The following is a 27,970-nucleotide window of genomic DNA, read 5'->3' as shown; positions in this document are numbered from 1 at the left end:
ATTGCACTGCTCCAATGTCCTAATTGTGAGTCTGTACAACAAAAGGTCTGCAATATATTATAAGCTCCTCTTGCTCTATGTACATACATACTAGGTAAGTAAGTGACTAGCTGTGTTTGTTAATTATTTTTCTATGCTCAATGAGGGGATCTTACTATCTTATTACTATACCTTGAACTGAAAAATTAATGCCATTACACCAGGATATTCAAAATCTGTGGAAGTAGATTTTTAATGGTCCTTTATTAGTCCTTCACTAATTCCTCAGGTCTTTCCAAAGTGGTTTATTTGCAGAATTCCACTTGATTGTTATTGAGTAACTTACATTCAGAATTTAAAAGAAAGCTAATACTAAATAGCACAACAGCGATTAACCTAATATACTAACGGAAAAAGAAACACAACCTTTTTTGGAAAGAGAATACTATAGTTATAGCTTATGTACTTACACAAAAAGTTGTCAATTTGTTTTAAGCCCTCTGACCAGCAATACAGTTTGTGCAGTGAGGCATTGCAACTTGCCAATTACACGAAAGCTTGTTAGGTGCACTTTTACCCGATGGTCCAGGTAGAACAATATCTGATCAGGTTACCTTTAAAAAGGCCTTAATTTAAAGCTTAGGTCACTGCAAGAAAAAGGCCACACTTAATCAGTTTTCTGTGCATTCCATAATACCTTGAATGTCACCAGAAGCAAGGGAGAGGGCCATTGGCATGCTGCAAGCAGGCATGTCATGTGCCAGCGTTCCCAGACACTATGGAGTAAGCCGCTCCACTGTATCCCGACTGCAGAGAAGGTTTCAGCAGAATGGCAGGACAGATGACCGTCAAAGATCTGGTCACCCTCGAGTGACCACAACAGAGCAGGACCGACACATCAGACTGGTCCATATGAGAGAACGTTTCAGATCTGCCACCTGTACTGCTGCTGGAACTGCCAGCAGACACAATGCCCGCATCAGTGACAGGACAGTGAGGCTCCATGCTGCTGGCCTTAGAGCAAGGCGACCTGACAGAGGCCCTCTGCTCACACCTCCTAGACGTCACACCCAACTGGCTTGGGCCAGACAGAAGCTGTGATGAACTCGTCAGAAGTGGCATCAGGTCCTCTTCACGGATGACTCACTCTTCAGCCTGTTCCATGCAGATGGGAGGGACAGTGTGGAGGAGGAGGTGTTGTGTTTCTTTTTTCCATCAATATACAGTATATTGAGAGCTCTAAAATTCAAGTAAATTCCTTCATTACGTAACTCCATTGTACATTCCTGCATGCCTACAGCAGGAAGAAGCACACAGTTGTCAAAATCTCACAAACTTTGTGTTGTACACACAGGAAATACTGAGAAAATGTCAGACTATTTTCAGTTAAGCACAGATCTGATTTATGTTACTAGTATTTAATTCAGTGATATTCATGGGGTTAAAACACATACTTCTCTAAACAGAATTACCTGTAATTAATCTTTTACATTGTTACTTAAAAGGCCATAAGGCAAAAACTGAAAAGTAAAATTTGGTCCCAGTTACATATGCTTTCTTCATAAACTTTAGCTTTATATTTAAAATATATAAATCACACGTCTATTAAGTATCAGAAAACTAGTTTGGGATCATACAGTGTGCGCAGGGTTAAATGGAATGCCGTTGTATCTCATCTCAATTAAAAGTTATTTTTGTTACTACGAAGGGCTTTTTATATAGTTTTCTACTTAAGAGGAATAAAGATAGTACAGTGTGAGGGTAGTTCATACAACTAATGGGTCACAAGTTCAATCCCAGTCTGTTGCCATAGTGATGTTTTGTTACCTGCTGTCAGTCTTGTAGCAACAATACAAACAAGCGCTATACATTTGATTACCTTATATACTTACATAACATCCGATTTAAAAGATTAACACTAGAAATCATTTTTATTAAATGAAAATGAAAAAATGCGATTATTCACAGGAAATTATTTTACCAATTACCCTCCACTACAAAAAAGTAATGAATTTGTAAAACATTCCATAAGCCCTGGACAAACGTGACAGATGAAACAGTTTGAAAGCAAAAGTCATTTTCATGAAGGCTGCGGTCATATTTGCATTGTTCTTTCAGTTAATGCTGCCAAGAGGCTTCAGGAGAAGGCATCTGCGAATGGGACATACTATAGCATTTAAGTATAAAAACTGAAAAAATTCACAAATATAGCTGTTGCTCTAAGGATCTTAAAAATAGCTTTTTAATTTTGTATTTCTGTGGATCTGTGCTCTTTTGCTGAAGCATAAAAAGCACATTCTTCTGCATAACTCAATTTAAAGCTGTAGGACTGGCACGGTGTCTCTAAAACTCCTCAATAGCAGCTATCCTCTTCAGTGCATACATTCATGTCATTGACTTAAGTACATAAATAAAAATGAAAAAATATAATGTTTCTGAGTTTTCCACCATTCAGTTAAAAAAGAGCAGAACCAATTTATATAAATTCAGGTACTATCTTCTGAGTCATGTTGCTCCTGAAGTCTTCTGAAACTCCAATCACTTGAGGTTGGCTCTGTATTGATTTCTGCATAGTCTAGCTTTCCATTTCCTTCATTCAGAGGAAGATATGAGAATTTATTGAACCCACTAGGAGGTGATTTCCCACAAATCTTAGTCAGGTTACCAACTGTGCTAATTAGGAGCAGCAGGCCCAGGATGGTTGTGATCATAATCCAGGTCATCCTAGAAAATAACAAGAAACGGACTACTGTTTAGTTATGTATGCTCATCTCTGCATGTTCTATTCACATTAAGTGCTTTCAGATAGGAGCACAAAATGTCCCAAAAAGCCCAAGCATCGAAAGAAACTGTAGTACCACAACAGATCCTCTCTTTTGCGTTTGAAAGGTGCAGTGAATGGTTAAAATGTCCATTGTTTTTGTAGATGAGATATACAGAACCTTTCATTAACAGTACATTAAAGAAATATTTTCTGTTTCTCACTGTGTTCTTTAATGCAAAATAAATAAAACAATTAATATGCAAAAAAATCTGCTTTTTAGTAGTACATTTTGCTTTTGGGTATATATATATTTTTAATGCTAAAGTTCAAGCAACTGTCAAGCTTGGTTTAGATAATGAACCATGTAATGTGAGACGAAAGCACACACCATATCAAACCAGATAAGATTGGGACCAGTATGACTTCAAGTAGAATATCATAGATATTTTTATTATAAGTGCTTTGAGAAGCCACCTTTAAAGGTGCTATATAAAATAATGTTTATTATTATTAAAGAACACCTGCATTTCTAGGATGCAGATGCAGATGGCCTTGAGACTTACTGTGATAAGTACTCCTGTGGCTTCTGTGCAGTAAAATCATCTCTCCATGACTCGAACATATGGGAAGCTAGGCAGTGACCCGCTGTGAATAAAATTAATATTGTGAGAGACTGATTTAGAGATGCACCAGTCTTTGGACTCATCGCTCATATCTTCGTTTTGAAGCACTAACCTGATTAGACACTAGTCTGTCGTAGGGTTACTTCCAGTGAACAGGTACCCATTTGTACAGTTGAGTGAAATAATAAACACACAGGGAGAAGTATCAGTGCCCACATCCTTAAAATTAAAAGTCCTAATATGTGAGTCAGAGATGTTACCTTGCTTGTTTTTTCGTGGGTTAAGTTAGTTAACTTTAAACAATAGCATGGCCCTTTACAGGTTGGGTGAACTGCTTTAGTATCATCTTAGGAACTCAGACCAAGCCTGAATCAAAACATCAACCTGCTTATCTGTAAACCCTGTACTGATATTTTGTTTTGCAAGAGGCCTCTTCTTTCAAAAGTAAACAGTATGAGGAGTACAATAACTAGTAATTTAGACTGTTGTTTAGTTACTAATGCTGTTGTGAATAAAATAAATTATTTGCAGACCAAATGTGCCTGCTTAAATTGTCATTAGTACTTAACACTTAACTGAGAAATACTATACTGAACACTTATCAAAGACTGAATGTTATGCTTTCCTATGTAAATATTCTAAGTATACTGAGATGTAGAGTGGAGCACAATCATCTTATGAATATAATATGATTATCAATGTGGATTTTAAACGTTTTAAATCCATATTATATAAACGTTTTAAATCTATAAATATTTTTGTCGGCTGGGTAGAACGCTTCCTACACCGGCTATGTCCCTGATCTCTACAAGCGATACATTGATGACTGCGTCGGTGCTGCCACATGCTCCAACGACCAGCTTGAGTACTTTCTGCATCACTTCACCAACTTCCACCCGTCCCTCAAATACTGTATATAGTTAACATATCTTCCACTAGTCTTCCATTTCTAGACATCAACGTCTCCATTAACTACCCCCAACAATCTACTTTGGTCTATTAAAAACCCACGGATTCACAGCTATCTCCTGTATAGCTAATTTCACCCCAAACACACTAAAAACTCTCTCCCTTTTTCACAGTTCCTTCGGCTACGACGATTATACAGCTACGACATCGATTTCCAGAACGAAGCCCTCAAAATGTACTCTTTTTTCATCAACAGAGGATACCCTAGCAGTGTTGTAACAACCGCATTCCTTTGGTGCTTCCCTACCACCACAACACACTTCCTATCCCCAGGACTATTTACGACAACTTTTCCATCCTACAGGATGATCCCTCCATTGGGGCCCTCTTTTCTGACTGCCTCATCATCTCATCTATCGCCGACCACCTAATCTGTGTAACCTTCTTGTTCACAGCTCCCTTGACCGCCCTCAGCAACCATCCACACCAGGTACTTTCCCTTGCAACAGAGCTCGCTGCATCACCTGCAAGTACATATCTAACACCACACTCATTCAAGGCCCCTCAGGACAATTCTGGATCACTCAGATGTCATCTTGTACCTCCAGCAACCTTATTCTCTTGCAGTAAATGCTCAGCCATCTACATTGGAGAAACAGGAAGGAGACTCGGAGACCGCTTCAGAGAACATGTTAGGGCTGTGAAGATTAAAGATCTCTCCAAGCCTTCATTGTATCTCATTTCACCTCTGATGACCATGATCACACTAATCTCTCCGTCTGTGTTCTCAAAGATGGTTTTCCTAACTCATCACATCAGAAAGACTACAGAAACTAAAATTATCCTGCAGCTAGGATCACACCTTCCCCCTTCTCTCAACGACAGACTAATTTTCTTCTAAATCTATCTTCACCTATCCTGACTTCACACTTCCTGATTGGCCACTCTTTCTGTCCCTTGCTCCTGGCTCTCACTCCTCCTCTCTCCCAGCTTTTGTTCTCCTATGCTACATTACCTTTGCTTACTGCCCTGTCTTTCTCACACCTGAAGAAGACTCCACGGCAGAAATGTTGCATTTTCTTTCTTCTCTTTTCAGCATGGAATAAACCTATTACTTGTTACTCTGAAACTATGTTCCACACAGGGTTCATACACGTTGGGAGTTGAATTTGCCATTACAGCATCCACCATAAAAAGACCACAAAAATTAAATGTGGATTTGCAAAGACCATTATTTCTTTAGTACAGAAAAACTAAAGAACCAAGACAACCTCTGTCAGAATAACAGAATCAGAACAACTCACAATAAGTTGCCTCGTGCAAATTCAAGCATGAAAAAACACAGCAATAAGTTACATATAAAAGACAGCCTAATGGCAACTGTTGATTTAATTTACAAAATGAGAAAGTATATAACTCTCACACACTGCAAGTAAAAAAACAGGGACACTGCTCATTTAAACTCTCAGAATTAAGTTCCTTGAAATTAAAAAGGAGGCAGAGACTCAAAAAATATCACTTAGGCTCTCCCAGGCCAAGTTTTTATGCCTTTCTTATTCAACCATTTTCTACATACAGTTTCACTTGTTTCACTTATAAGTTTCACTTATTGGAAATTCTTTGTGTTTGGGTTATCAGATGTATCTATCACTATACATTATATACAGTTTCTTACCATTAGCTTAAGGAATGGTTATTGAGGGGCTTAAGTTTATATTGTCAGCTAATTAACAAAGATAGCATTGCCATCTTAATTTGCCATCTTATTCACTTCATATCAGATGTATACTGTATGTGGTGTTATCTACGTGGAATTTGTATATTCTCCTTATGTTTGCACGGTTTTCCTCCAGGTGCTCTGTTTTCCTCCCACAGTCCAGAGACATACAGTACTTATAGGTTAACTGGCATCTAGGAAAAAAGCTCTGGTGTGAGTGTGTGTTTTTGTGTCTGTGTGTACTCTGCATTGGCCTGCCAAATCATTTTTTGGCCATGTAAAGTTATGAAAACATATTGGGAAAGATTCTGAAAAATATCAAGGAATGTCCTTAGGATTTGGCCTCTGGGAAACTGGTTAAAGCCAGAGAGACCTAGTGTTAAATTTGGAAGGTCTCTATGAATTATCTCATGGGGACAATTACCCACAGAATTAGAACTCAATGACATACATTTGTACAAAGATGGTCAAAATGGGAAAGATAATCTCTCTCAGCAATGTGATAGTAACAAAGATGCAGTAAAGAGCAAAGAACAGTTGGAACTTTACCTGGTTTTGATTTTCTATATGCCCCTTTCACTCTGTTTTGTGTTCCTGTTTATTTATGTATGTGAACAAGGAAAACCTCAACATAACTACAATAAAATATAAATAATAATGTATAAAAAAGAACTTTCAAGGGTCCCTCAACCCCTGGTTGCAAAACTTGAAAAAAGAACTATGTATTTTAACATAAAAGCTTGACTATTTTGACATTTGAAGTCAACCACAGAATAGTTGTTTAAGAGTTTTTTGTTTATTATTTAAACTAAATACAAAATCAATTGGAATTATATAGAGAAGTTCCCTGTAAATTCCCCATGAAACTAGCAGTAATTGGAATAAAATGTCATTTTCAGAAAACTATCACATCAAAATTGAATCCGACCACTGCAGATACAAATCCCTTGTTATACAGTATGAGTTTTCATTTATACATGATGTAGTAATTCATACCTGTTATCTTATTTAATGAGTGGATTTTCACTATTACAAGATGGGCACTTCTGAGATTATTCTTGAGATACAATATTTACTTTTCATTACATTTGAACTTTTTTTTTATAATAATGGCTTGTGCATGTTAAGTGCATGCAGGACAGTATAGTACCTAATGTTTAAGCATTTGTTAACAATGGTAACAATCTAACTACTGTACTGTACATGAGCAGGAATGTTACTGTTTTCCTACTTATGGTTTATGCATCAACTTAAAAATGTTACTCCAATAATCAACCAGGAATGTTAATGTATCCATTCTTAACTACTGTCCCGTGCTTTATTAAGGAAAGGATTTGGTGTATGAGGGAACATTTTAAAGTTTTTGAACCAATTGGAGATTATATCACAGGAAATAACAGGAATTTAATTTCCGTTATATTACTTTCCTTACAAGCAGTTTTCAAGAACCTAAGAAATTAAGGTCATATAACGAGGGATTGTTGTACTGACAAATGAGACTTTGGAGCTGGTCTTTACTGAATATTAGATAACAGATAATTCCCAAAGCAGGAAACTAGGAAAATACAAAATCTGATAATTTACTTATTCCATTATTTTTTTGCATGTGAATGTAATAAGAAATTTTTATACACATTGGAAACACATTGAGGGAAAACCCTGAATTGGGGAAAGAAATAAAGGTCTGAAGTTTCAAATAAGTGTAAACTGCCTTCTGGAACTGAATGTGGCATTCTAGGGAAAGTATACAAATCGAACTAAGGGTTCAGTTGTACTGCATAAAATAATCAGAGATAAGTCACAACATACTACCTCTGTGCAGAGTGTAGTTCTGCTCTCCTTGGTAAGTCACATTGCAGCTGCCGGTCACTGTATCACATGGACACATGTTCTTACATTGGCATTCTTCTTTGCAACCCAGCCCATAGAAACCTAGAGGGCAATCTGTAAAACACATTATGCAACAGTCCAGTAAAAGCCACTTTAGTACAGTAAACTAAATACAGCAGCCCTTTACAAAACATTTAATGCAGACAAACCTACATTGGATTCATTGATATTTCTCAGTAAAACAAAGCAACTTTATCTTTCACCAACAAATTCAAAGACAAAAAGAAAATGAGTCAATGTTTCATCCCTTTTCCCCCCCACTACACATTTAAAAAAAAGTTTCCTCATGAAGCAAGTCTTCTATTGGTCAGTGGGATCCAGAAAGCTGTTCAAAGAAATGATATTAGCTGCAAGTTATCTTGACATGCTGAAAGAAGATGTTTGACCCCAATGTTTATTCCATGAATTCCTGTGAACCTTGCTGCTCATCCCTCAAATGCTTCTAGAGCAGTGATTTCTCTATTTTATCATGGTGACAATATTCTACACGAGGTCTTACTAGTGCATTGTACAATATAAATAGTTTGAACATTCTCTCCATATCTGCACTCTTTTATCTCAAAAATACATTTGTACTTACTACTGTACCTTCAATTTGAGAATTTATCTTTTCTGAAAATCTGTATCCTTTAAGCCATTTGAAAATCTAAATATACTTATTAGATGCTACACTTGAATCCATTACTGCTGTTACTTGTTCAAAGAATTCTAACAAGCTAGTGAAGCTGACCTACAGTACCTTTTCATAACCAATGTTGAGTATCTCCAATCGTACTACATACAAATGCAGTAAGTATAGTTCTAAGGGTCGTTTCCATTAACTTAATTGCAACAGATGCTAGACTTAGTGAATTATAATTATAAGTTTCACATTTTTAAATTATGAGCATCACATTATCAATTTTCTAGGCAGTGGGTAATATTCGTCTTGCTCAACTGTTGGAAAATTATGTTAATGGGACTATGAACAAAATGTCATCTACAATTGGTAGAATATGATCAGATCATTTTGATTTATGATCTCAAATGCTTTAAAATTATTCTGTGTGTTCTTTACTAATACTTTTTAATAATTAACTTTTCCTAGCTTATGTTGCACATTTCTTCCTTTGTTGAACATGTGACTGAAATAATTTAATACATCAAATGCTTCCTTTTTATTTTCACATGTTCCACATTCATATCTCTGTGGCAGTTTATATTTGCAATCTTTGTTGCAAATGTAATTATTTTAGAAGGAATATTTTAAGAATCAAAAGTTCCTCTCATATGCTGAGGAAAGAGGTCACTGCAGATGTACTGAAAGGGGTCACATTATATTGAATACAAAGATGAGAGAGCTGATTAAATTAATTTCCCAAAGAATACCCATGTACCATCATTCATGATATTTTAGTGATCTTTGTGCCCTACTTGTGTCTGCATGTGAGGAAGGAGGAAGGAGAAACAGGACAGCAGAATTGCAGGCTCAACATGGTTTTATTGTCCATTAATGGTTAATAGGTATCAGAAGAGGGATAGAGCGCAAAACAGAATGTACTGTAGTAGCACCTAGTAGTCCACATGGTAGAGAAAGAAAGGGAACTTCTTATTTGGGGGAAGAAAGTTGTAGTTTTATGAGTTGATTTATCAATGAAGTAAACGTACCTAGAAAATTTTACCCACAGGAGGAGGGCCGGCCCAAGCATTTTGGAAGTCCTAGGCAACATCTTGGAAAGGTGCCCCTCCAGATCACAATTTGCATATACAGTACACTACTATGATCAGATCCCACCCCAAACCTATTTGACTATTTTGAACAATCAATTAAATTAATTATATAACTAGGAAACCTTGATTAACCAGCTTTGAAGAATCCTAAATTACTTATAAACAAGAAGCACACATTTTACACAGATAAGTAATTTAACATTGAAAGTAATAATGTGAAACTGTTAACGTCTGGTAAAACACCTCAAATAGTCTACATGTCTAGCTAGAAAATGTGGCTTGTCTACCATTTCCTACAGTAGCTACATGGATCTGAAAGACTCAAACCAAATGAAATGCAAATACATTATTATAGTGATTATTATTACCTATACTATTATAACTAACAAAGTTAAACTGTTTAGATTTACACAACAGCAACAGAAAGAGCCACTGGAGGGAATTTGTTACTCACATTTGAATTTGCTGACCATGTGTCCTAAGACTTTCAGACTAGCAATGCAGTTTGCCTGTCATCCATGATCACCATAGACATAGAATAGGCCACCCGGCTACCTTTGTTACCGCCTGGTGTCTACTGGCCTTATATTTAATTTGGATAGCATTTACATGACTGTTACTGTATAATCAATATACAGTACATATTGTACTGGAAGTCACCCAAAGGTGCTAACTAAGAGTGTTAAAAAAGATTCCAGAAAAATGTGGCAATGGAGATATTATTTAGATATTTTTGTTCTCCAAGTCTTTCATCTCTGCAGAAACATTCTTGAATTATTTTCCAGAATTTCTTTGGGGTCAAGGGAATATTGTCTTCTATTACATAGAGTAGTAACAAAAACTAATTATTATTAATCTATATTTGTTGTTCACATTTTTTTTTATGTCAAGAGACTTCATCAGATATATATTTTTCTAAATAGTTACTATATATCAAATAGAAAAATGAAACATTATTTTTCAACTTGAAAAAGGGAGGTTGTCTATACATTATGACAGAAGCAAAATTAATAGCTTTTCCAATTGAATAAAACACACAAAGTTACACTGGCTACACCTGAGTGCGTCCTCTTGTGCATACATACCTTGCTCGCAGGAATCTCCATGAAAACCAGCACGACAGATACAGGAGCCACTGACAGGATCACAGGAAGCCCCATTCTGACAAGAGCACGTTTGATTACAGCCGTCTCCATAAAAGCCAGCAGGGCACACTGTGAATGCAGAGACATTTGAACCACTAATGTGTGGGAATAATCTTTTGCTTAATACTGAATTAAGGACAGAAGTGTCTGGAATCCTATGGTGTTCTTCAACATAATTAAAATCCGAATAAAGGTCTAGTCAAGAGACAGAGGCTACAGAAAACAAATGAGAGGCCATATTACAAAAAATACAGGAAAGAGTTGGATACAGTATACACTTCTGCAAACATACTCTGCAATGTATGCAAAGTCAAAATTTCTCAGATGATCTTACATGAATTTCACATAATACAGTAAAACAGCATTAGAAGACTGCAATACTGAATTCATTTATAAGGAATCAATTACCTTGGCTACAGTTACTCCCAAGCCATCCAGCATCACAGACACATCCATCTGCATGAAACACATAACAGAAAAGCAGAGAAAAGAAATGCCATCAAAAGACCACAAATTCACATATCATTTATCATATTTTTTCAGCAGTGAAAAAGACAATGCATCTCAGATACCAAAGAACGCAATAAATGCTTTCTGATGCTCTAATTATAAATAGGAGACAAATTAGCTCTGCAATGAAAATTAAATTAGCTCTGCACAGAAAATTAAAAACAATAGACTTATTTTGCCTTGCATGTAGCCATGAGATTTCCTATACAGATCCAGCTGTTCAGAATGCACAATGAATAATGCATCATACTACATCATACCATGTTGCCTTATGTTTTTTTTTAAATGATGCCTGACTGAATTACTTTGTAACCACCAGGTGGCGCAATGAATGTTTAACATGGCATGAATCCCAATCAATGCTCAGCTCTATAGGGACAATATTTTTCCAATCATAGAATTTAATTTGTATACTTTTTCAACTTTTATTAATTTTATGCTGTAAATAATATATTTAATAATAATATAAATTAATAAATATAACAAATATTACATTAATATTAAAAATGAAAGTAGGACTGTTTACAAAGCAAAATTACTCATCTGGACATATAACAAATAGTTTATTATAATAGGTTTTGTTGCTGTTGAGTGCCATTGAGTCGGTGTTGACTCATGGAGACCCCTGTCACTATCCATAGCGTTTTCATGGCAAGATATGAAAGTAGATTGTCAGGCCCATTTGTTTTGATTAAACTATGAATGAGTCCCTAAAGATACCATCAAAGGTTTTTAAAAAAAAATCTTTGTTGAGCTTACACAAGAGAAAGGTCTTCATTTAGAGAAGTCCTACAGTATACTGCTTGCAATGTAGCTAGTTTTGACAAACAAAACAACCTAATTTTGCTTGAAGAATTTTAAAACTGTCCTCCTGACTGTATAATAACTTATTTGAAAGTACAGGAAAGTGACCTTGCTCTCACAAGCAGATCAAAATATGTTTACTATTTCTGTTTGACCCTCATCTCAGGGGAATGATAAAAACTCTGACATCTACTGTGACATCCAATCTAAACTCAAGGTCTGGTTGTTTGATGGTCTCGTTATGTGAAATATTTTACACCCATGCGCTCACTTATTAAACTCAGAGATCCTGACAGATTTGACTTTCTATTTGTCTCATTTTGCTGAAAAAGAAAAAAAGTTCCCCTTGTCATAGTATATAGTCTAACAATGTGACTTAACAATATTGAAAACAAATTATACCATGAATAAATAAAATGTGTACTGATTTATTATAAAACCATTAGCACTGCTTTTTCAATGTGAAAACGCTAAGACTTAACCTGTGAGTAGCTGCGTGTACCCAACCAACAACACGTATGACTCACAATATTAGGCAATAAACATTGAACACAAGGAATTGAACTCGAGGCCAGCTCCGCAAAGTTTCCCCACTGCACATTACGTTTTTTCCCACACTTCAAACAGCACAAACAAAACCCACTACATTTCAGATATAGAAATGATATAGATATATCCATATATACATTGCTATATTATTATAATTTGAATACAAGTATGTATTGAAGAAGGAGAAGGAAAATAAAACCCCACACCCAGTTTTCCTCCTCCCCATGGCAAGGAGACAAAGCACCACCAAGGTACGAAACACTGACTCAAGTGCTACATCAGAAAAGTTAAGCTAAAATAGGTGCTATGCACAACTGCAGCTTTGTTACTCTAACTTTTGATAACAACTCAGATGAAGCCAATTAAACTAAACATTTTTAAACTATGATAGTATATAAATGGAGATATAGTTATACCAACTACTAAGAAGAAAAAAGGGCAGCAAAAAACACAAAACTAAAAAAAAAGTATATCCAAATCTAGAAATCTAAATCTAGATTTTTTTTAATTTAATTTCAGAATATACATAGTGGCATTACAATTTGTATTTAAGACTAAATGCTGTTTACATGTAAAAAACGAACTTGTGATTTCTGTTTAAGGGCATCTTAAAATTCCCTTGCTTTTTCCAAGCTTCCTGGAGAGGTTCATTCATTTATTACTTTAATTAATTACTTTAACAGAGGTTATTACTTTATTATTAATATTATTTGAATATTTGACGTACTGTGATATATAAAATTATCAGAAATGTGAATATAACTTACGTATTGTTATATTGTTGAGAAAATGTTCAATATGCTCAAGGGGCAATTTGTTAGAAAGGTAACTTGGGTTTTGACTGGAATCAAAACCATCAGGTGATTTTTAAAATTTTATCACTGAGCGACCAAGACGTTGCTCTGATTAATTTGATTTCCCATTACAATAGATGTACAGTAGTTAAAGAAGCATGTCAACACCTTCTCAAAATAACATAGCAAGCAGAAAATGTTTATGAAGAAAGTGGAATATTGTTGTGTACCTTATTTTTAATTTTTAACTACCACTACCTGCTGTATTTTTATTTATTCTTAAAATAATATAATCAATTACGTTGAAAGACGTTATTATACAATTCAATTCAATTTATTTTTATATAGCACCCTTCACAACAGGTTGCCCAAAGGCGCTTAACAATGCAAGTAACCATACATGTTGTGAATACAGAACAGAAGACTTCTGTTACTTTTATTTTTAGCTCCCAAAATTCCTCTGTAGTTACAGCATTCCATATTATTATTCCTTTTAAATATTAGTATTTAAAGTTGTAAATACTAAAACTTTATTATTTATTATTTTTAGCTACACCTGCCAGCTATATACAATTTGTATATTTATATTAATAAATGAATGTCATTTATGATGTTCAGAGACAACAAACTTCTTTTGTTTTTATTTACAGCTACTAAAATTTCCCTTTAGTTACATAATTCCATAATAATATTCCAAAGGAATCTTTTCACTTACATCTACTGTACCACAATTGCCACTTATCAATAGTCTTTGGCCAGTGAACTACACACCATGCTATGCTACGTACCGCTATGTACCGCTAATGCAGAAATGAGGATTAATGCGCATTCTGAGTGGCTGCATCTGTATGCTGAAGAAAAACCTCAAAATGTCAAACAAGGAACCCCAATAGAAAACACTTGGTGGATTAGTCATAAACTGAAATGCTCCAACTCCATAATGTTACTCACCATTTTTAAAATCTACATATTTGACCTACTATTTTCAGACAAATACTGAATTCTGGGCATTACATTACCAGTTCTTATTTGTAATTTTTATAAAAATGTTTATAAAAAAAACTTCAGATTAGAAGTTTTACTTTTATTTCAAATTAAATGAAGATAACAAAACTGAAGCCCACAGAGCAAGAGGGTGAATTACTGACATGTGGTGCAGACTCCATTGGGGCCACAGGCAGAGGGCTGGCAGTCCAGGGTGTCACAGGCAGACCCCGTCCAGTGGCCAATGCACTGGCATTCCCCATGCACACACTGGCCATGGCCACTGCAGTCCACTGGATTGCACCAGGGTTCGTGCACGCACAACACTGTGGAAACACTCCGTGGGCACCGCCACATGTTATCATAAAGGCTGAAAGAAAATGATTATGGGCTTATATGTTAAAGCTACTGTAAATACTGTAAGAGATTATAGACGAGATTGGAAACACACGCATAGGACAAAAATTAACATATTAATTCAAAGATCTTGCAAACATAAATCATTACTTGTTTTATTTCTTAATGATTTAAAATAAAAAATGAAACCTTTGAAAATCAGGCTTCCTCAGTAGGATCAAATATTAACAAAATGAGCAAAAATAAAGAAAGCTTCAGAAATAGTCTCATTTCAATAATAAATATTATATAGTCAGGAATTCACTTGTGAATTTACAAACATCTCCCTGAAAAAAAAAAACATTATTTCCTAATAAATGGTAAATCCTTGTAACATTAAGTAAATGTGAGTACAGTATATATCTGAAGAAAGATCTGACCAAAGACTTATGGTCTAATTCAGTGCACTTCTGGGTTTTCAAATACTGTTGCAATACTCTTTTCTTTGATCAGCTATACAAAAGGCATATGTGAAAAAGGTGAAATTTTATTTTTTACATACCAGTGATCTGACGGATAGCTTGCAAGTGTTCCATTAACAACAAAGGTGGCAGAGCCTCCCCCATCAAGGTTGATGGCATTAATAACTCCACGGTCTTTCAGAAAGCTTGCCACTTCCCACAGGTTCATTCTGCAGGGAAACAGGGTCACATGTAATTACAACACAAACCTGGGCCAGCAGCACAATATGTAGAACCAAAAAAGAAATACAATCAGAAGAGAAATATTGACACAGTAAATCAATTTAAAAAGTATGAAATTTAAAATTTCCCAAACAAACACATTCTTCATCTATTGCGTAAATGTGCTTCAGTTTAAGTACATGATGCTTGAGAGAGTGTTTTTGTGTGAATACACTGAGTAGAAAGCCTTCACTCTGTATCTATGTAAGTGGCAAGTGACAGGAGGTAGCACACAAAGGCAACAATATAAGTAGCTGCAGTTCAGTGAACCTGAGAACACTCAGCAAAGACCAAGTTTGTAGATTATCTGTACCACGTGTAAGCATGCCAACCTGGTTACGGATTCCTTAGGGCCCAAGGACTCAGATATGCAAACCTTAGAACTGGAAGATAATGCTAGTGACAGTAACAGGTGAACAACAGACATATTGTGGTGTTTGTCTGCAGAATAATTTATATTTTTACGATACTTAGTTCTTAAAAATGCTCTGAAACAACAGAAACTGTTTGCAACCTTTATGTAAGGTGCCCACAGACTGCTTTGTTTTATCTAATAAAATGTGTCATACAGAACTCATACAGAAAGCAGTGATTGTGTTTATCTCTGTGTTAGCAGCAGGTGTGATACTTTGCTGACATCAATATTTAAGGAGAATGTCTGTGTTGTGAGAGAGAGCAGATTAGCGAGCTGGAGCTGTAGACATACCCAATAAGTAGAAAAAAAGGATAACAACAATCTTGGAGGAAATTGGAAAGAAGATGTGCATAGCATTAGGAACCCCAAAAAGGGTGGATTAAGAACAACAATTCCACAGAGAATTGGGAGTTGAAAGATTTAGTTATTTAAAGGGATGGTCTCCTTTTCAGGAGTGAGAATACAGGGCTATCTAAGAAATGTGCTGATTGAATGAATTAGTGGGCTAGAGTGCATATCTGAGAGTGAGTGTGGCAGAGCTCCCCCGGCTATAGGAGGTATCAAGAGAAGGTTTATCTAGCTGCAAACTTCTACGGTAGGTCTACCATGACAACAGTTTGAAAGTGCCATCAGTGCAGGAACTGCATTAAGTGTGTAAGAGCTCTGGGGGAGCAGGACACTCCATGTGTGGTGACTAGGAGCAGCAAGGCTCCTAGTCATCAAGGTTCAGGGAAAGCTCTCAAAAGGTATCAGCCTCTGTCGTTGCCTCAGAAATGATCTTGAAGGAGATCATGAAAGGAACGAGGCACGTAGGACTAGGAGACACTTGAGCCTGAGAGTCCACAAGCTGAGGGCTCAAACAACTTGGCATATGTGCGCCTTGGGTCCTAGTTGCAACTAAATGTAACCACTGTCGGATTAAGTTGAGCTTTTCAGACACTCTCATTAGCATTATGTTCAGTGTAAAAAAAATATAGCAGACAATATGCATGCCCACTGTTAACATGGGAGTCTATTAAGTTTTGGGATTGTTTTGCATCTACACATCTTGTTAACAAGAAATGAACTCCATCACGTACCAGAATATACCAGATTCACTTGGCCGAGAAGCTTAAGAATGGCTAAAAATAGATATTCCAGCATGACAATACAGTAATTCAATACATACCTGTACATCCAAATTGATGAAAAATTTATAACTGCACACAAAATAAATGTTCTGAATAGGCCGTGTTAATCTGCAGACCTCAGTAAAATACAAATGGAAATCAGAGTCTGAAGGACCAAGAGAAATTCTGCTTGGAGGAATGGTCACAATTCCTTGCTCATACATGCCAGAACCTTGTAGTAAACTGTCAGTCCAATGAGAGGATGAGAGGATGTACATATAAATATACAGGTGTACCATATGTAGATGCATGAATATGACCCTTTTATTTTCTGGACTTTATTTATTCTAAGAGCCCAGAAATCAAATGAGAGAACACCACTTCAGAAATTCATTCATCCGGTTTATTTTGATTAAAAAAATGAAGAGAGACATGGGCAACAGAACAGAACATGAAAAACAACCTGAGGTACAGAGAAGAGAGACATTCTTCTCGAAGGGGACTGCAAAACTGCCATCATTACACAACACATTTTATTAGATAAAACAAATCAGTCTGTGGGCACCTTAGATAAAGGTTGCAAACAGTTTCTGTTGTTTCAGAGCATTTTTAAGAACTAAGTATTGTAAAAAAACATTTAGAATAATAATAATTGCTTACACTTATGTAGCGCTTTTTCTGGACACTCCACTCAAAGCGTTTTACAGGTAATGGGGATCCCCTCCACCACCACCAATGTGCAGCATTTGCTTAAATGTACTCAAGATCTTCCTCAAGAACTTCTCATCAGCTTTTATTAACCTGCACAAAAGTATACTTTAACCCATTACCCCTAAAAATAGTGTTAAATGACTGATCAACAATAAGCACCAATCTGTCACACCTCCACTTAGCCTTACCCTCTGGTGTTTGTCTGGCCATCAATATGGAAAAGTACAAGCCTTCCATTTTTGTCATGTCCAACTGCTGTTCTTGCAGACACCACATTTATGAATGTGTCAAATGTCCCTAGAAACATAAGTAGACTGCTGTTTTAATGAAAATCAATGCAACAGCCATATTTAAAAAAAAACAACTAAGTTTCCTTTTTTAAGATAATTGGAATTGCCAATTACCTTAAGATCAGTATACCTCACAACTCCCATAAAACACTCCTTTAATAACCCTGTTAGAAACACTTGTCAGCAGATGTTGTAAGTATCACAATGTTTTCCAGGAACATCAGCACCAATTACAAGAGCAACGTTTCTTTCACTGACCCAGTAGGTCCCAAGAGACAAGAGATGGTAAGTCAATATCACCATAATTCAAGTCCATCTGGGATTGGCAGTTCATGGCCAATTGTGTACTGTTGCTTGGGTAATCCTGGCCAAAGCCATCTTATATCAGGGCTGAGGCATAGACTGGCAACATCTGGACTACAGGGCTCAGCTTAAGTTCCAATTGTCTACCTTTACCAGTAGAGTCACCCTGGATCCACCTGCACTGTTCATTTGCTATGTTCCCAGTCCATACAAGAAAGTTTAATAACCCATGGACTGTATGTGTGATTTTGCCACCATAGTTTCCTTGGTCAAAACCCTAGCTGCAAAAAAGAAAATGACCAATATTGTACCTGTTTCCTGTGTCTTCTCACATTCAGCAATCTTGCTCTCATTGATATAGACCTCCCCATTTCTGAGCAGCCACACCACTCCGCTCACCAACTGAACAAATGGGCTTTCTTCATTCAGCACATCATCTTCGGACAGATAGCTAGGAGATAAGAATGTTTAATAAATGTGTGTGTCAACAAAGTGGTTGTTCCAAGGTAACTTGTATTACCTTGGAATAACCACTAAAGATTTTTACTTCTGCAAATCAGTGGGTTTACAGTCTTTCTAACATCATACAAATGTTTTAAACATAACCAAACCCAAAGATTTCAAAAACATGTTGAGAAGGAAGTCAACTGGACCCTTACCTAAAAAACACAGCAGGCATCAAACAAGTGGAGTCCATATTTAATAAACTGATAAAATCCTTAACGTCAAAAGGTAAAATTATTCAAAATCTTGTGAAAACTGTGTATCAAATAAGGAGTATATGGCAATGTAAAAGAAAATGTATTTGACATTAAAACTAAGAATGTCAGGCAAAGACAAATGTAATACAAAAAGGTATAGCTGATGGTATAGCTGATGAACAGGCACAACCAGAAGAGAAAAGGTAGGAATAACCTGTAAAGAAGAGGAGGCCATTCTGCCCATCTACTTCATTCAGTAGCTAGTCACCATTGATCTTAGGATCTCATCCAGCCATTTATTGAAGGAAACCTAGGTATTACTTTGACAATATTACTGAGTATTTTGTTTGATACTCCTTTTGTGTAAAAAGTGCCTCAAATTCTTACTTTTAAATACACTTCCACATATTTTCCATTTCTATTCTCAAATTGATGTTTCACCATAGATTCTGATGAAGTCTAAAGGGATTGTCCTCATAAATGCCTTTGAGGAATATGGATACTTTATCAGGTGTCTTAGTACTCTTCTCTGTTCCCAAAAAAAATGGAGTTGATCAGAGAAAGATATTTTTAGAGTCCAGGAATATGGACTTTTATAATGGGGGCTGTAGCTGTGCTCAGAGTTAACCAATCACATTCAAAATCATGTCTAAAGGTAAGTAGAATACACCTGCTATCACTGAAATGATTCTGATTACCGCCAAATAAAAATCAGTTGTTCCTGTAGGATTTCCTTGAAACTTTCATGGTTGCATCATACTGTGATAGCCATGGTCCGTAAGGAGCTGACAAAACATCTACGGGATCTTATTGTTGAAAGGTACCAATCAGGAGAGGGGTATAAAAGAATATCAAAGGCATTAGATGTACCATGGAGCACTGCGAAAACTATCATCAATAAGTGGGGAAAATGTGGCACCGCAGGGACACTGCCAAGATCAGGACAAATCTCCAAAGCTGATGACAGGACAAGGAGAAAACGTATCAGGGAGGCTACCAAGAGGCCTACAGAAACATTAAAGGAGCTGCAGGTATTTCTGGCAGGTACTGGTCACTCCTTGCATGTGACAACAATCTCCCGTATTCTGCACGTCTGGGCTATTGGGTAAGGTGGCGAGACGGAAGCCATTTCTCACAAAAAAGAACATCCCAGCCCGTCTAAATTTTTCAAAAAAACACATTCAATCACCCCAAACCATGTGGGAAAATGTCTTATGGTCTGATGAGAGAAAGGCTGAACTTTTTGGTCTTAATTCTAGAATGTATGTTTGGTCGCAAAGACAACACAGCTCATCATCCAAAGAACACCATACCTACTGTAAAGCATGGTGGTGGCAGCATCATGCTTTGGGGCTGCTTCTCTTCAGCTGTGACGGGGGGGGAGATGCACACTTATGCAACCAGGGTGTTGTAGGTTCTTTTAATTTCAATTATTTTTCCTAATAATTATCTATTTGTTTTTCCTCTTGAATTTTGTTGGTTGCAAGGTCACATTAAAGATGAACAAATGTCTGACATGATTTATCTTGATTTTTGGCTTTACATCACAAAAGCCTGCAATTTCAATCAGGGTATGTAGACTTTTTATATCCACTGTACAGTATGTAAACACTTTTTACAGGTAGATTTTTCCATGTCCATTTTTTCCATATTTCTTATACCGTGAAAAGCATACGTATTTGGAGAATGCAGTGACATTAGTCATTTTTGCTGTGTACTATTGAAATCTGTATTTCACGTTAAAAGATAAATATTGTACATAACTTGTGCACGTAGCAGTTCTGGCAGAGTAAGGACAAAGCAGACATGATTCTTTTCTTACCCAAAAACTAAAGTTCCATCTTTCTTGATCCCAAACTGAGCATTCTGTATCCCTTTGCTGTTTCGCACAACATTACCATTGCTCACCACATTGCCAAGGCACTGTCCAGTTTTTGTGTTGAAGTAACCACCATTCTGAGCAACCAAGCACTTTTGTGAGTTGGCAGTTTCTTCTACCGTGGCTGTGCGTTCCTGCTGGCAACCCCCTGGCCCTCCTGGTTCCAGAACCGACAACATCCTTAGTGGGTCACTGATAAAGGTCAAGTGGCCGGAGACCCACTTGTCATTTCCCGCCCCAGTGAAGAAATGTGACACAAATGTGTTGGTTTCTGCTGCACTCAAGCCTTTGGTTTTAGCGCTGCTCCATGTTTCAAAAGTCACATTTCCATGCTGGACAGGCTGACAGTCTCTAACAAACCTGTGGTGGTGAGTAGGCCCGTGTGCTTGTAGGGGGGGGTATGGCAACAGAAGATCATCGTTTAATGAATTTCTGTCAAAAGAAAAGACAGAATGATTGCAACCAGAAGTCAACAGTGCAAAATGAAACAAGTACAAAATATAATCTCATAATCAGAACTGCTGTATTCAATGTATTTAAAAAAAGAAACATTAGTACATAATAGTGGAGTAAGACACCTTCCCTACTGCTGATGCCTATTTTAATTTTTAATTCACACATTTTGCTCAAATATGTCTTAATCAGCATTGTTGAACTGAAATCAAGAAAGATATTTGGCACATTTCATAGAGTTACAGTATATAAAATTATACCTTTTTGATACCAATAATGTGCTTCCTTTCTTTTAGTCAAGAAAAAAAATGGCTCAGCCTAGTGACAAGGAACAATCTGCTTCACAAGAAGCTTTCAAGGTCCTAGTAAAGGTAGATTTGATTTTTCAACTTTAAACAAAAAGCCTACAAAGTAATACCATGTTGGGAATGTATGGATCTAGATCCTCATGCAGTATTTAGATGGAAAGTTATGGTTTTCTGTAGCATTTTACCTTGATGAAACACTACTAGTAAAACCATGATACCTTCTCTCTAAAAACACAAACTTCACAAACAGCAAGGCTTTACAGTAGCTTTTAACATCCCATTAATTAACTGTAATTAGGAGAAATAAGAATATTTTTCTAAGACTAACAGATTGAATCAAGTGAACCTCTTGAGTTCTGAACAAAGATTATACAGAAAATAAGTATCAGATATTGAAAACCCAAATTAACTGCTTCAGATTTACTGTATGAACAAAGCAGAAAACTACAGACAGATGCAAGATATTTAGAAGAAGCAAATTTAGGGATGGAAATAGGGAACACTTCTTTACACAAAGATTCTTTGGTGTCTTGAACAAACTACTCAGAATAACCATGATCTTTCAAAAAATGTCAGGACAAGACTCTTGGCCCAGTTATCTGTAAACTATCAAATGAGCAGAATGTGCTAAATGGAGTCCTCTTGTCAGTGACCTGTCTTAATACTGATACTCCACGAAGTTGTGGCTTCTCACCATCTGTTATGATTGACCAGACCACCAATAAACAAATCTTATGGGAAGATTGAAAAAATATGGAAATGCAGCATGCTAGTAATACAGAAAATCTTACAGCAGAATCTGTATTGCAAAAATCATGTTTTCCATAGTTTATGTTCTGATTACAAACCATTTTTCAAGTTGGAATGGTCTTTGTCCTTATAGAGATAACATGAGGGAGATAACCACAAAAAAACAGACAAATCCTAATTTTACACATGGAAGAGATCACTTAGTTCATTTATGAATGTTAATTAAATCACCAATTGCTATTCACCAGATAAAATTTTAATTGCGATCGATTAAGCAGGTAAAATTAAGTAGTTTAATTAAACTTTAAATTAATTTAGAGATCATAAAGGAACTAGTGATACTGATAAATATACATTGTTTTATATTTATATTAAAAGATCAAATATTTTAAGAGGATGATGAATATTAACCAACACTGCACTCAAGTGGTTAGTATTACCTAAGTCATGAAAAAATATATACAGTGACTCCAGCATCTGTTCACAAAATAAGTTCCTACAGAACTCTTTATTTGGGATTCTGTATTCTGGTTTCTGTGACTCACTGAAACCTTTTGTCTTAATTTAGCCAAGCTCTGAATGAATAGCCTGTTTTTCAGGTTTCTGCTTGGTGACCATTTAAACTTTAAACCTCTAAAAAAAGACATAAATATAGAAAGCTAAAGATTTTTGTATTCAACGTTGGTAATAATAATAATAATAATAATAATTGCTTACACTTATATAGCGCTTTTCTGGACACTCCACTCAGAGCGCTTTACAGGTAATGGGGACTCCCCTCCACCACCACCAATGTGCAGCATGCATCTGGATGATGCAACAGCAGCCATAGTGCGCCAGAACGCTCACCACACATCAGCTATTAGTGGGGAGGAGAGCAGAGTAATGAAGCCAATTCATAGATGGGAATTATTAGGAGGCCATGATTGGTAAGGGCCAATGGGAAATTTGGCCAGGACGCCGGGGTTACACCCCTACTATTTTCGAGAAACACCCTGGGATTTTTAATGACCACAGAGAGTCAAGACCTCGGTTTTACTTCTCATCCGAAGGACAGTGCCTGTTTACAGTACAGTGTCCCTGTCACTATACTGGGGCATTAGGACCCACACAGACCACAGGGTGAGCACCCCCTGCTGGCCCCACTAACACCTCTTACACCCACTAACACCGTAGCAGGATACTGATGTGCAAGAGAGGTGGAAGGCTGTTTCCTTAAGCCAGCACTATAAAATAATTTATCCTCAGTGAGATGCTGCCATCTCATAGTGGGTTTATAACACTATATACAGTAGTTCCATCCACACAGTGCCTTTACTTCCATCCATTTTCTAATCTCTTTATCCAGTACAGAGGATTTGGATCCTATCCCAGCAAGCAACGAATGCAAGGCAGAATACACCCTGGACATAGCGCCAGTCCATCACAGGACAAACAGACACAAACACACATATACCAGGGCCAGTTTTCCTGTAAGCCAATCAACCTACCAGTATGTTTTGGAGTGTGAGAGGAAATCATATCACACATATGGAGAAAACCCATGGAACCCGGAGAGAACATGCAAACTCCACACACACAGGACGGCAGGAATTGATCCTAGGGCCCCAGTGCTGCAAGATAGCAATGCTAACCACTTCTCCACCATTAGAAATGGATGGATAGCTTAGTTATCTCTCTAGTTCACTGGTTTGTATGCATAATTTAACTTGGAAAGCCACTGAGACATCTGGTACTACTGTTGTATTTATGAAAAAAAAACATACAAAAAGCATACTAACAACTGTGCCATCCTATTCCTTAGTTAATACATTTTTATAAACAGTTAACATTATAAGCAAAATATTTTGAATTATATTTTACCCTATTTTTTCTTTAATGTTTTATTTAACTTATTTTCTGATGGTCAGATTTAATGTATATTTGAACAATGAAAATATATTTTTACAAGATGTGGGGAAAAGTGCAACAATTTATTACAGTGCTAAATTTAATATTGATTACTAATAGTATATTCCAACACCTAACTTTCTTAGATATGTTTAAAACAATGCACTAAGTGTGACATAATATTCAGAAATACAATCGAGAATAGTTTTGTGGTGTTTTTATAGATAAAACTTTTCTCAAATGTAAAAAAAAAAATTAAAGACAACTAAATCTGTTATCTTTCCACGTGTAATATAATTAGAAAGTACCCGCTTTGTCTAACGATGGTATCAAAAAGTAGTCTAAGTGGTGAAAAACCTGTGCTTAATGATAATTAAGGGACCGCTCTGTTGAACGGGCATTGTGCAATACTGAGCTCCGCGCCTCCTCTCTCTCGGTGCCTCCCCCTCTGACGGAGCGCAGTGCGCGGTACGCTATTTTCAGAGCCTCTGATTGGGGAAAAAAAGACCTGCTGATCTGTCCTACATACCAGGAAGAGAACAGAATATTATTTTTTTCTGTTCGAAACGTGTGTTGTCCTTATGAAATTCGTGTATTTTAAACGTTTAATTAAGAAGTAAAAAACTTACAGCGTACATAACTAAAATAAAGTATTGAGTCTATATTTTTTTCAATTGCCAGACTGGTTGTAGTGACTGCAACAGATGAAAGATCAAGGTTCAGGTTTTACGTTATAAGAATATGTATACGAGACGGAAGGAATGAATTTCTATCATATTTGCAATATTGACACATACGGACAACGAAGAGAGCTGGAATGTTTTGTAAGCGTCGATTCCATCCTAGTTTCTTTTTCATTTTAGTGTGTATGGCTGTCTGTGGTTTGACGTTGCAAAGCTGATGTTAACCTCAGCTACTGTATACAGTGCCTTGCGAAAGTATTCGGCCCCCTTGAACTTTTCAACCTTTTGCCACATTTCAGGCTTCAAACATAAAGATATACATTTTTTATTTTATGTGAAGAATCACCAACAAGTGGGACACAATTGTGAAGTGGAACGAAATCTATTGGATTTTTGAAACTTTTTTAACTAATAAAAAAATGAAAAGTGGGGCGTGCAAAATTATTCGGCCCCCTTGCGTTAATACTTTGTAGAGCCACCTTTTGCTGCGATTACAGCTGCAAGTCGCTTGGGGTATGTCTCTATCAGTTTTGCACATCGAGAGACTGAAATTCTTGCCCATTCTTCCTTGCAAAACAGCTCGAGCTCAGTGAGGTTGGATGGAGAGCGTTTGTGAACAGCAGTTTTCAGCTCTTTCCACAGATTCTCGATTGGATTCAGGTCTGGACTTTGACTTGGCCATTCAAACACCTGGATACGTTTATTTGTGAACCATTCCTTTGTAGATTTTGCTGTATGTTTGGGATCATTGTCTTGTTGGAAGATAAATCTCCGTCCCAGTTTCAGGTCTTTTGCAGACTCCAACAGGTTTTCATCCAGAATGGTCCTGTATTTGGCTGCATCCATCTTCCCCTCAATTTTAACCATCTTCCCTGTCCCTGCTGAAGAAAAGCAGGCCCAAACCATGATGCTGCCACCACCATGTTTGACAGTGGGGATGGTGTGTTGAGGGTGATGAGCTGTGTTGCTTTTACGCCAAACATATCGTTTTGCATTGTGGCCAAAAAGTTCGATTTTGGTTTCATCTGACCAGAGCACCTTCTTCCACATGTTTGGGGTGTCTCCCAGGTGGCTTGTGGCAAACTTTAGACGAGACTTTTTATGGATATCTTTGAGAAATGGCTTTCTTCTTGCCACTCTTCCATAAAGGCCAGATTTGTGCAGTGTAAGACTGATTGTTGTCCTATGGACAGACTCTCCCACCTCAGCTGTAGTTCTCTGCAGTTCATCCAGAGTGATCATGGGCCTCTTGGCTGCATCTCTGATCAGTCTTCTCCTTGTCTGAGCTGAAAGTTTAGAGGGACGGCCAGGTCTTGGTAGATTTGCAGTGGTCTGATACTCCTTCCATTTCAAGATGATCGCTTGCACAGTGCTCCTTGGGATGTTTGAAGCTTGGGAAATCTTTTTGTATCCAAATCCGGCTTTAAACTTCTCCACAACAGTATTACGGACCTGCCTGGTGTGTTCCTTGGTCTTCATGATGCTCTCTGCGCTTTCAACAGAACCTTGAGACTATCACAGAGCAGGTGCATTTATACAGAGACTTGATTACACACAGGTGGATTCTATTTATCACCATCAGTCATTTAGGACAACATTGGATCATTCAGAGATCCTCGCTGAACTTCTGGAGTGAGTTTGCTGCACTGAAAGTAAAGGGGCCGGATAATTTTGCACGCCCCACTTTTCATTTTTTTATTAGTTAAAAAAGTTTCAAAAATCCAATAGATTTCGTTCCACTTCACAATTGTGTCCCACTTGTTGGTGATTCTTCACATAAAATAAAAAATTTATATCTTTATGTTTGAAGCCTGAAATGTGGCAAAAGGTTGAAAAGTTCAAGGGGGCCGAATACTTTCGCAAGGCACTGTATTTACTAAACCAAACTCATCAAAATTACAAAAGTTTTTAGGTCAAAGCCATGAATTACATATATGTGCACAAAACGTACAGAACTGGGATATACTGTACATTGAGGGGTGTTTTATACTAAAACGCAATGAGAACTACGTTATGGCTTTAAGTGGCTCGGGAACATTCTATTTTACTTTAGGTCCTTCATGAAATTCTTAGTGACTAAATACCAGAAAAGAAAATCCGTTGAAAAAATAACCGATTCAATTAAATAGTTAGCAGTTGGTACTAACACACCCAGGTATCAGTACTCAGGATTGATTAATATGGAAGTGTAGTTATTGGGTCCGTCGTGAAATAAATTGTGAAAGAAAATATGTAAAATGTCCATGAGCAAATATTAGATCAACCAAGTGGTAGGGAATTGTTAAAAACGCAGGGTTCTGCGGATTCCGAGAACAGCAACAAAATACGGTAAAACCGTGCTCTTTCAGTATGCTACTTACTGAACTGAAGATCTAAAGACAGGGGTGTCAAACATAATCATCATGACCACCTCTCACATACAGCAAACATGCTAGGATTGCCTTCGAGATCAGCTGCATACTGCACTATTATATCGATCACAAAATATACATTATTGCTGAGACCTTTCTAGCTTTCTAAATATATTTTACATTCTATAATTACATGGGCTACATTTAAGAACTACATGTAGTCAACAACGGGAATAAAGAAAGGTTACATTTTTATTGAAAACACAAGTACTATATTTGTAGTATTCGTTTAACTGTATTATACACACTGATACAGAGGAGTTATCGCTGCCACAGAAAATGAAACTAATCAAACGGTGTTGTTGATACTTTATACAGAATACTTTATAATTGCAGACCATATATTTTATAAGTGTCCGTTTTAGAAAATATTTTTTCCAAAATGGGTACAAAAGTTACCAGTTATTTTTTGTTTTCGCTCTAAAAAAGTTTGACAGATCCCAGACTTACCTAGGATTTGCTCCTTCAGACCAACGCACAACATTAAATAAAAACAGCACTATAAATCTATCATTTACTATATATTTGGCCATTAGAAAACCAGCTGTAATACTGAAAACCTGTTCCGGTCTCGTGATAGCTGATCAATTCAATTCCCCCAGGAAATGTT

The 27,970-nt window shown here is 36.7% G+C and overlaps 1 protein-coding gene across 1 annotated transcript; it reads right to left on the bottom strand.

The window, feature by feature from the left end:
* Nucleotides 1-1,891: 1,891 nt before the first annotated feature.
* nagpa (N-acetylglucosamine-1-phosphodiester alpha-N-acetylglucosaminidase) lies at nt 1,892-27,970 on the bottom strand. Its single transcript, XM_088601603.1, has 11 exons — nt 27,811-27,970; nt 20,809-21,297; nt 18,597-18,736; nt 17,881-17,989; nt 15,277-15,405; nt 14,543-14,748; nt 11,146-11,193; nt 10,678-10,806; nt 7,805-7,936; nt 3,307-3,388; nt 1,892-2,703 (listed from the first exon to the last, which is right to left on the bottom strand). Exons 1-11 carry the CDS (start codon nt 27,891-27,893, stop codon nt 2,466-2,468), a joined length of 1,785 nt encoding a protein of 594 aa, XP_088457729.1. The 5' UTR covers nt 27,894-27,970; the 3' UTR covers nt 1,892-2,465.

The sequence above is a fragment of the Lepisosteus platostomus genome, chromosome 12 (genome assembly GCF_059453375.1).
Source record: "Lepisosteus platostomus isolate fLepPlt1 chromosome 12, fLepPlt1.hap1, whole genome shotgun sequence".
NCBI lineage: Eukaryota > Metazoa > Chordata > Actinopteri > Semionotiformes > Lepisosteidae > Lepisosteus > Lepisosteus platostomus.
This window is presented reverse-complemented; position numbering and strand designations above follow the sequence as displayed.

Coding starts and splice junctions, on each gene's coding strand:
- nagpa (XM_088601603.1), bottom strand. CDS start 27,893: ATGGCCAAATATATAGTAAATGATAGATTTATAGTGCTGTTTTTATTT. Junction 21,298..27,810: donor TCTGAAGGAGCAAATCCTAG/GTAAGTCTGGGA, acceptor TTCTTTTGACAG/AAATTCATTAAACGATGATC. Junction 17,990..18,596: donor TGAGAAGACACAGGAAACAG/GTACAATATTGG, acceptor TTATGTTTCTAG/GGACATTTGACACATTCATA.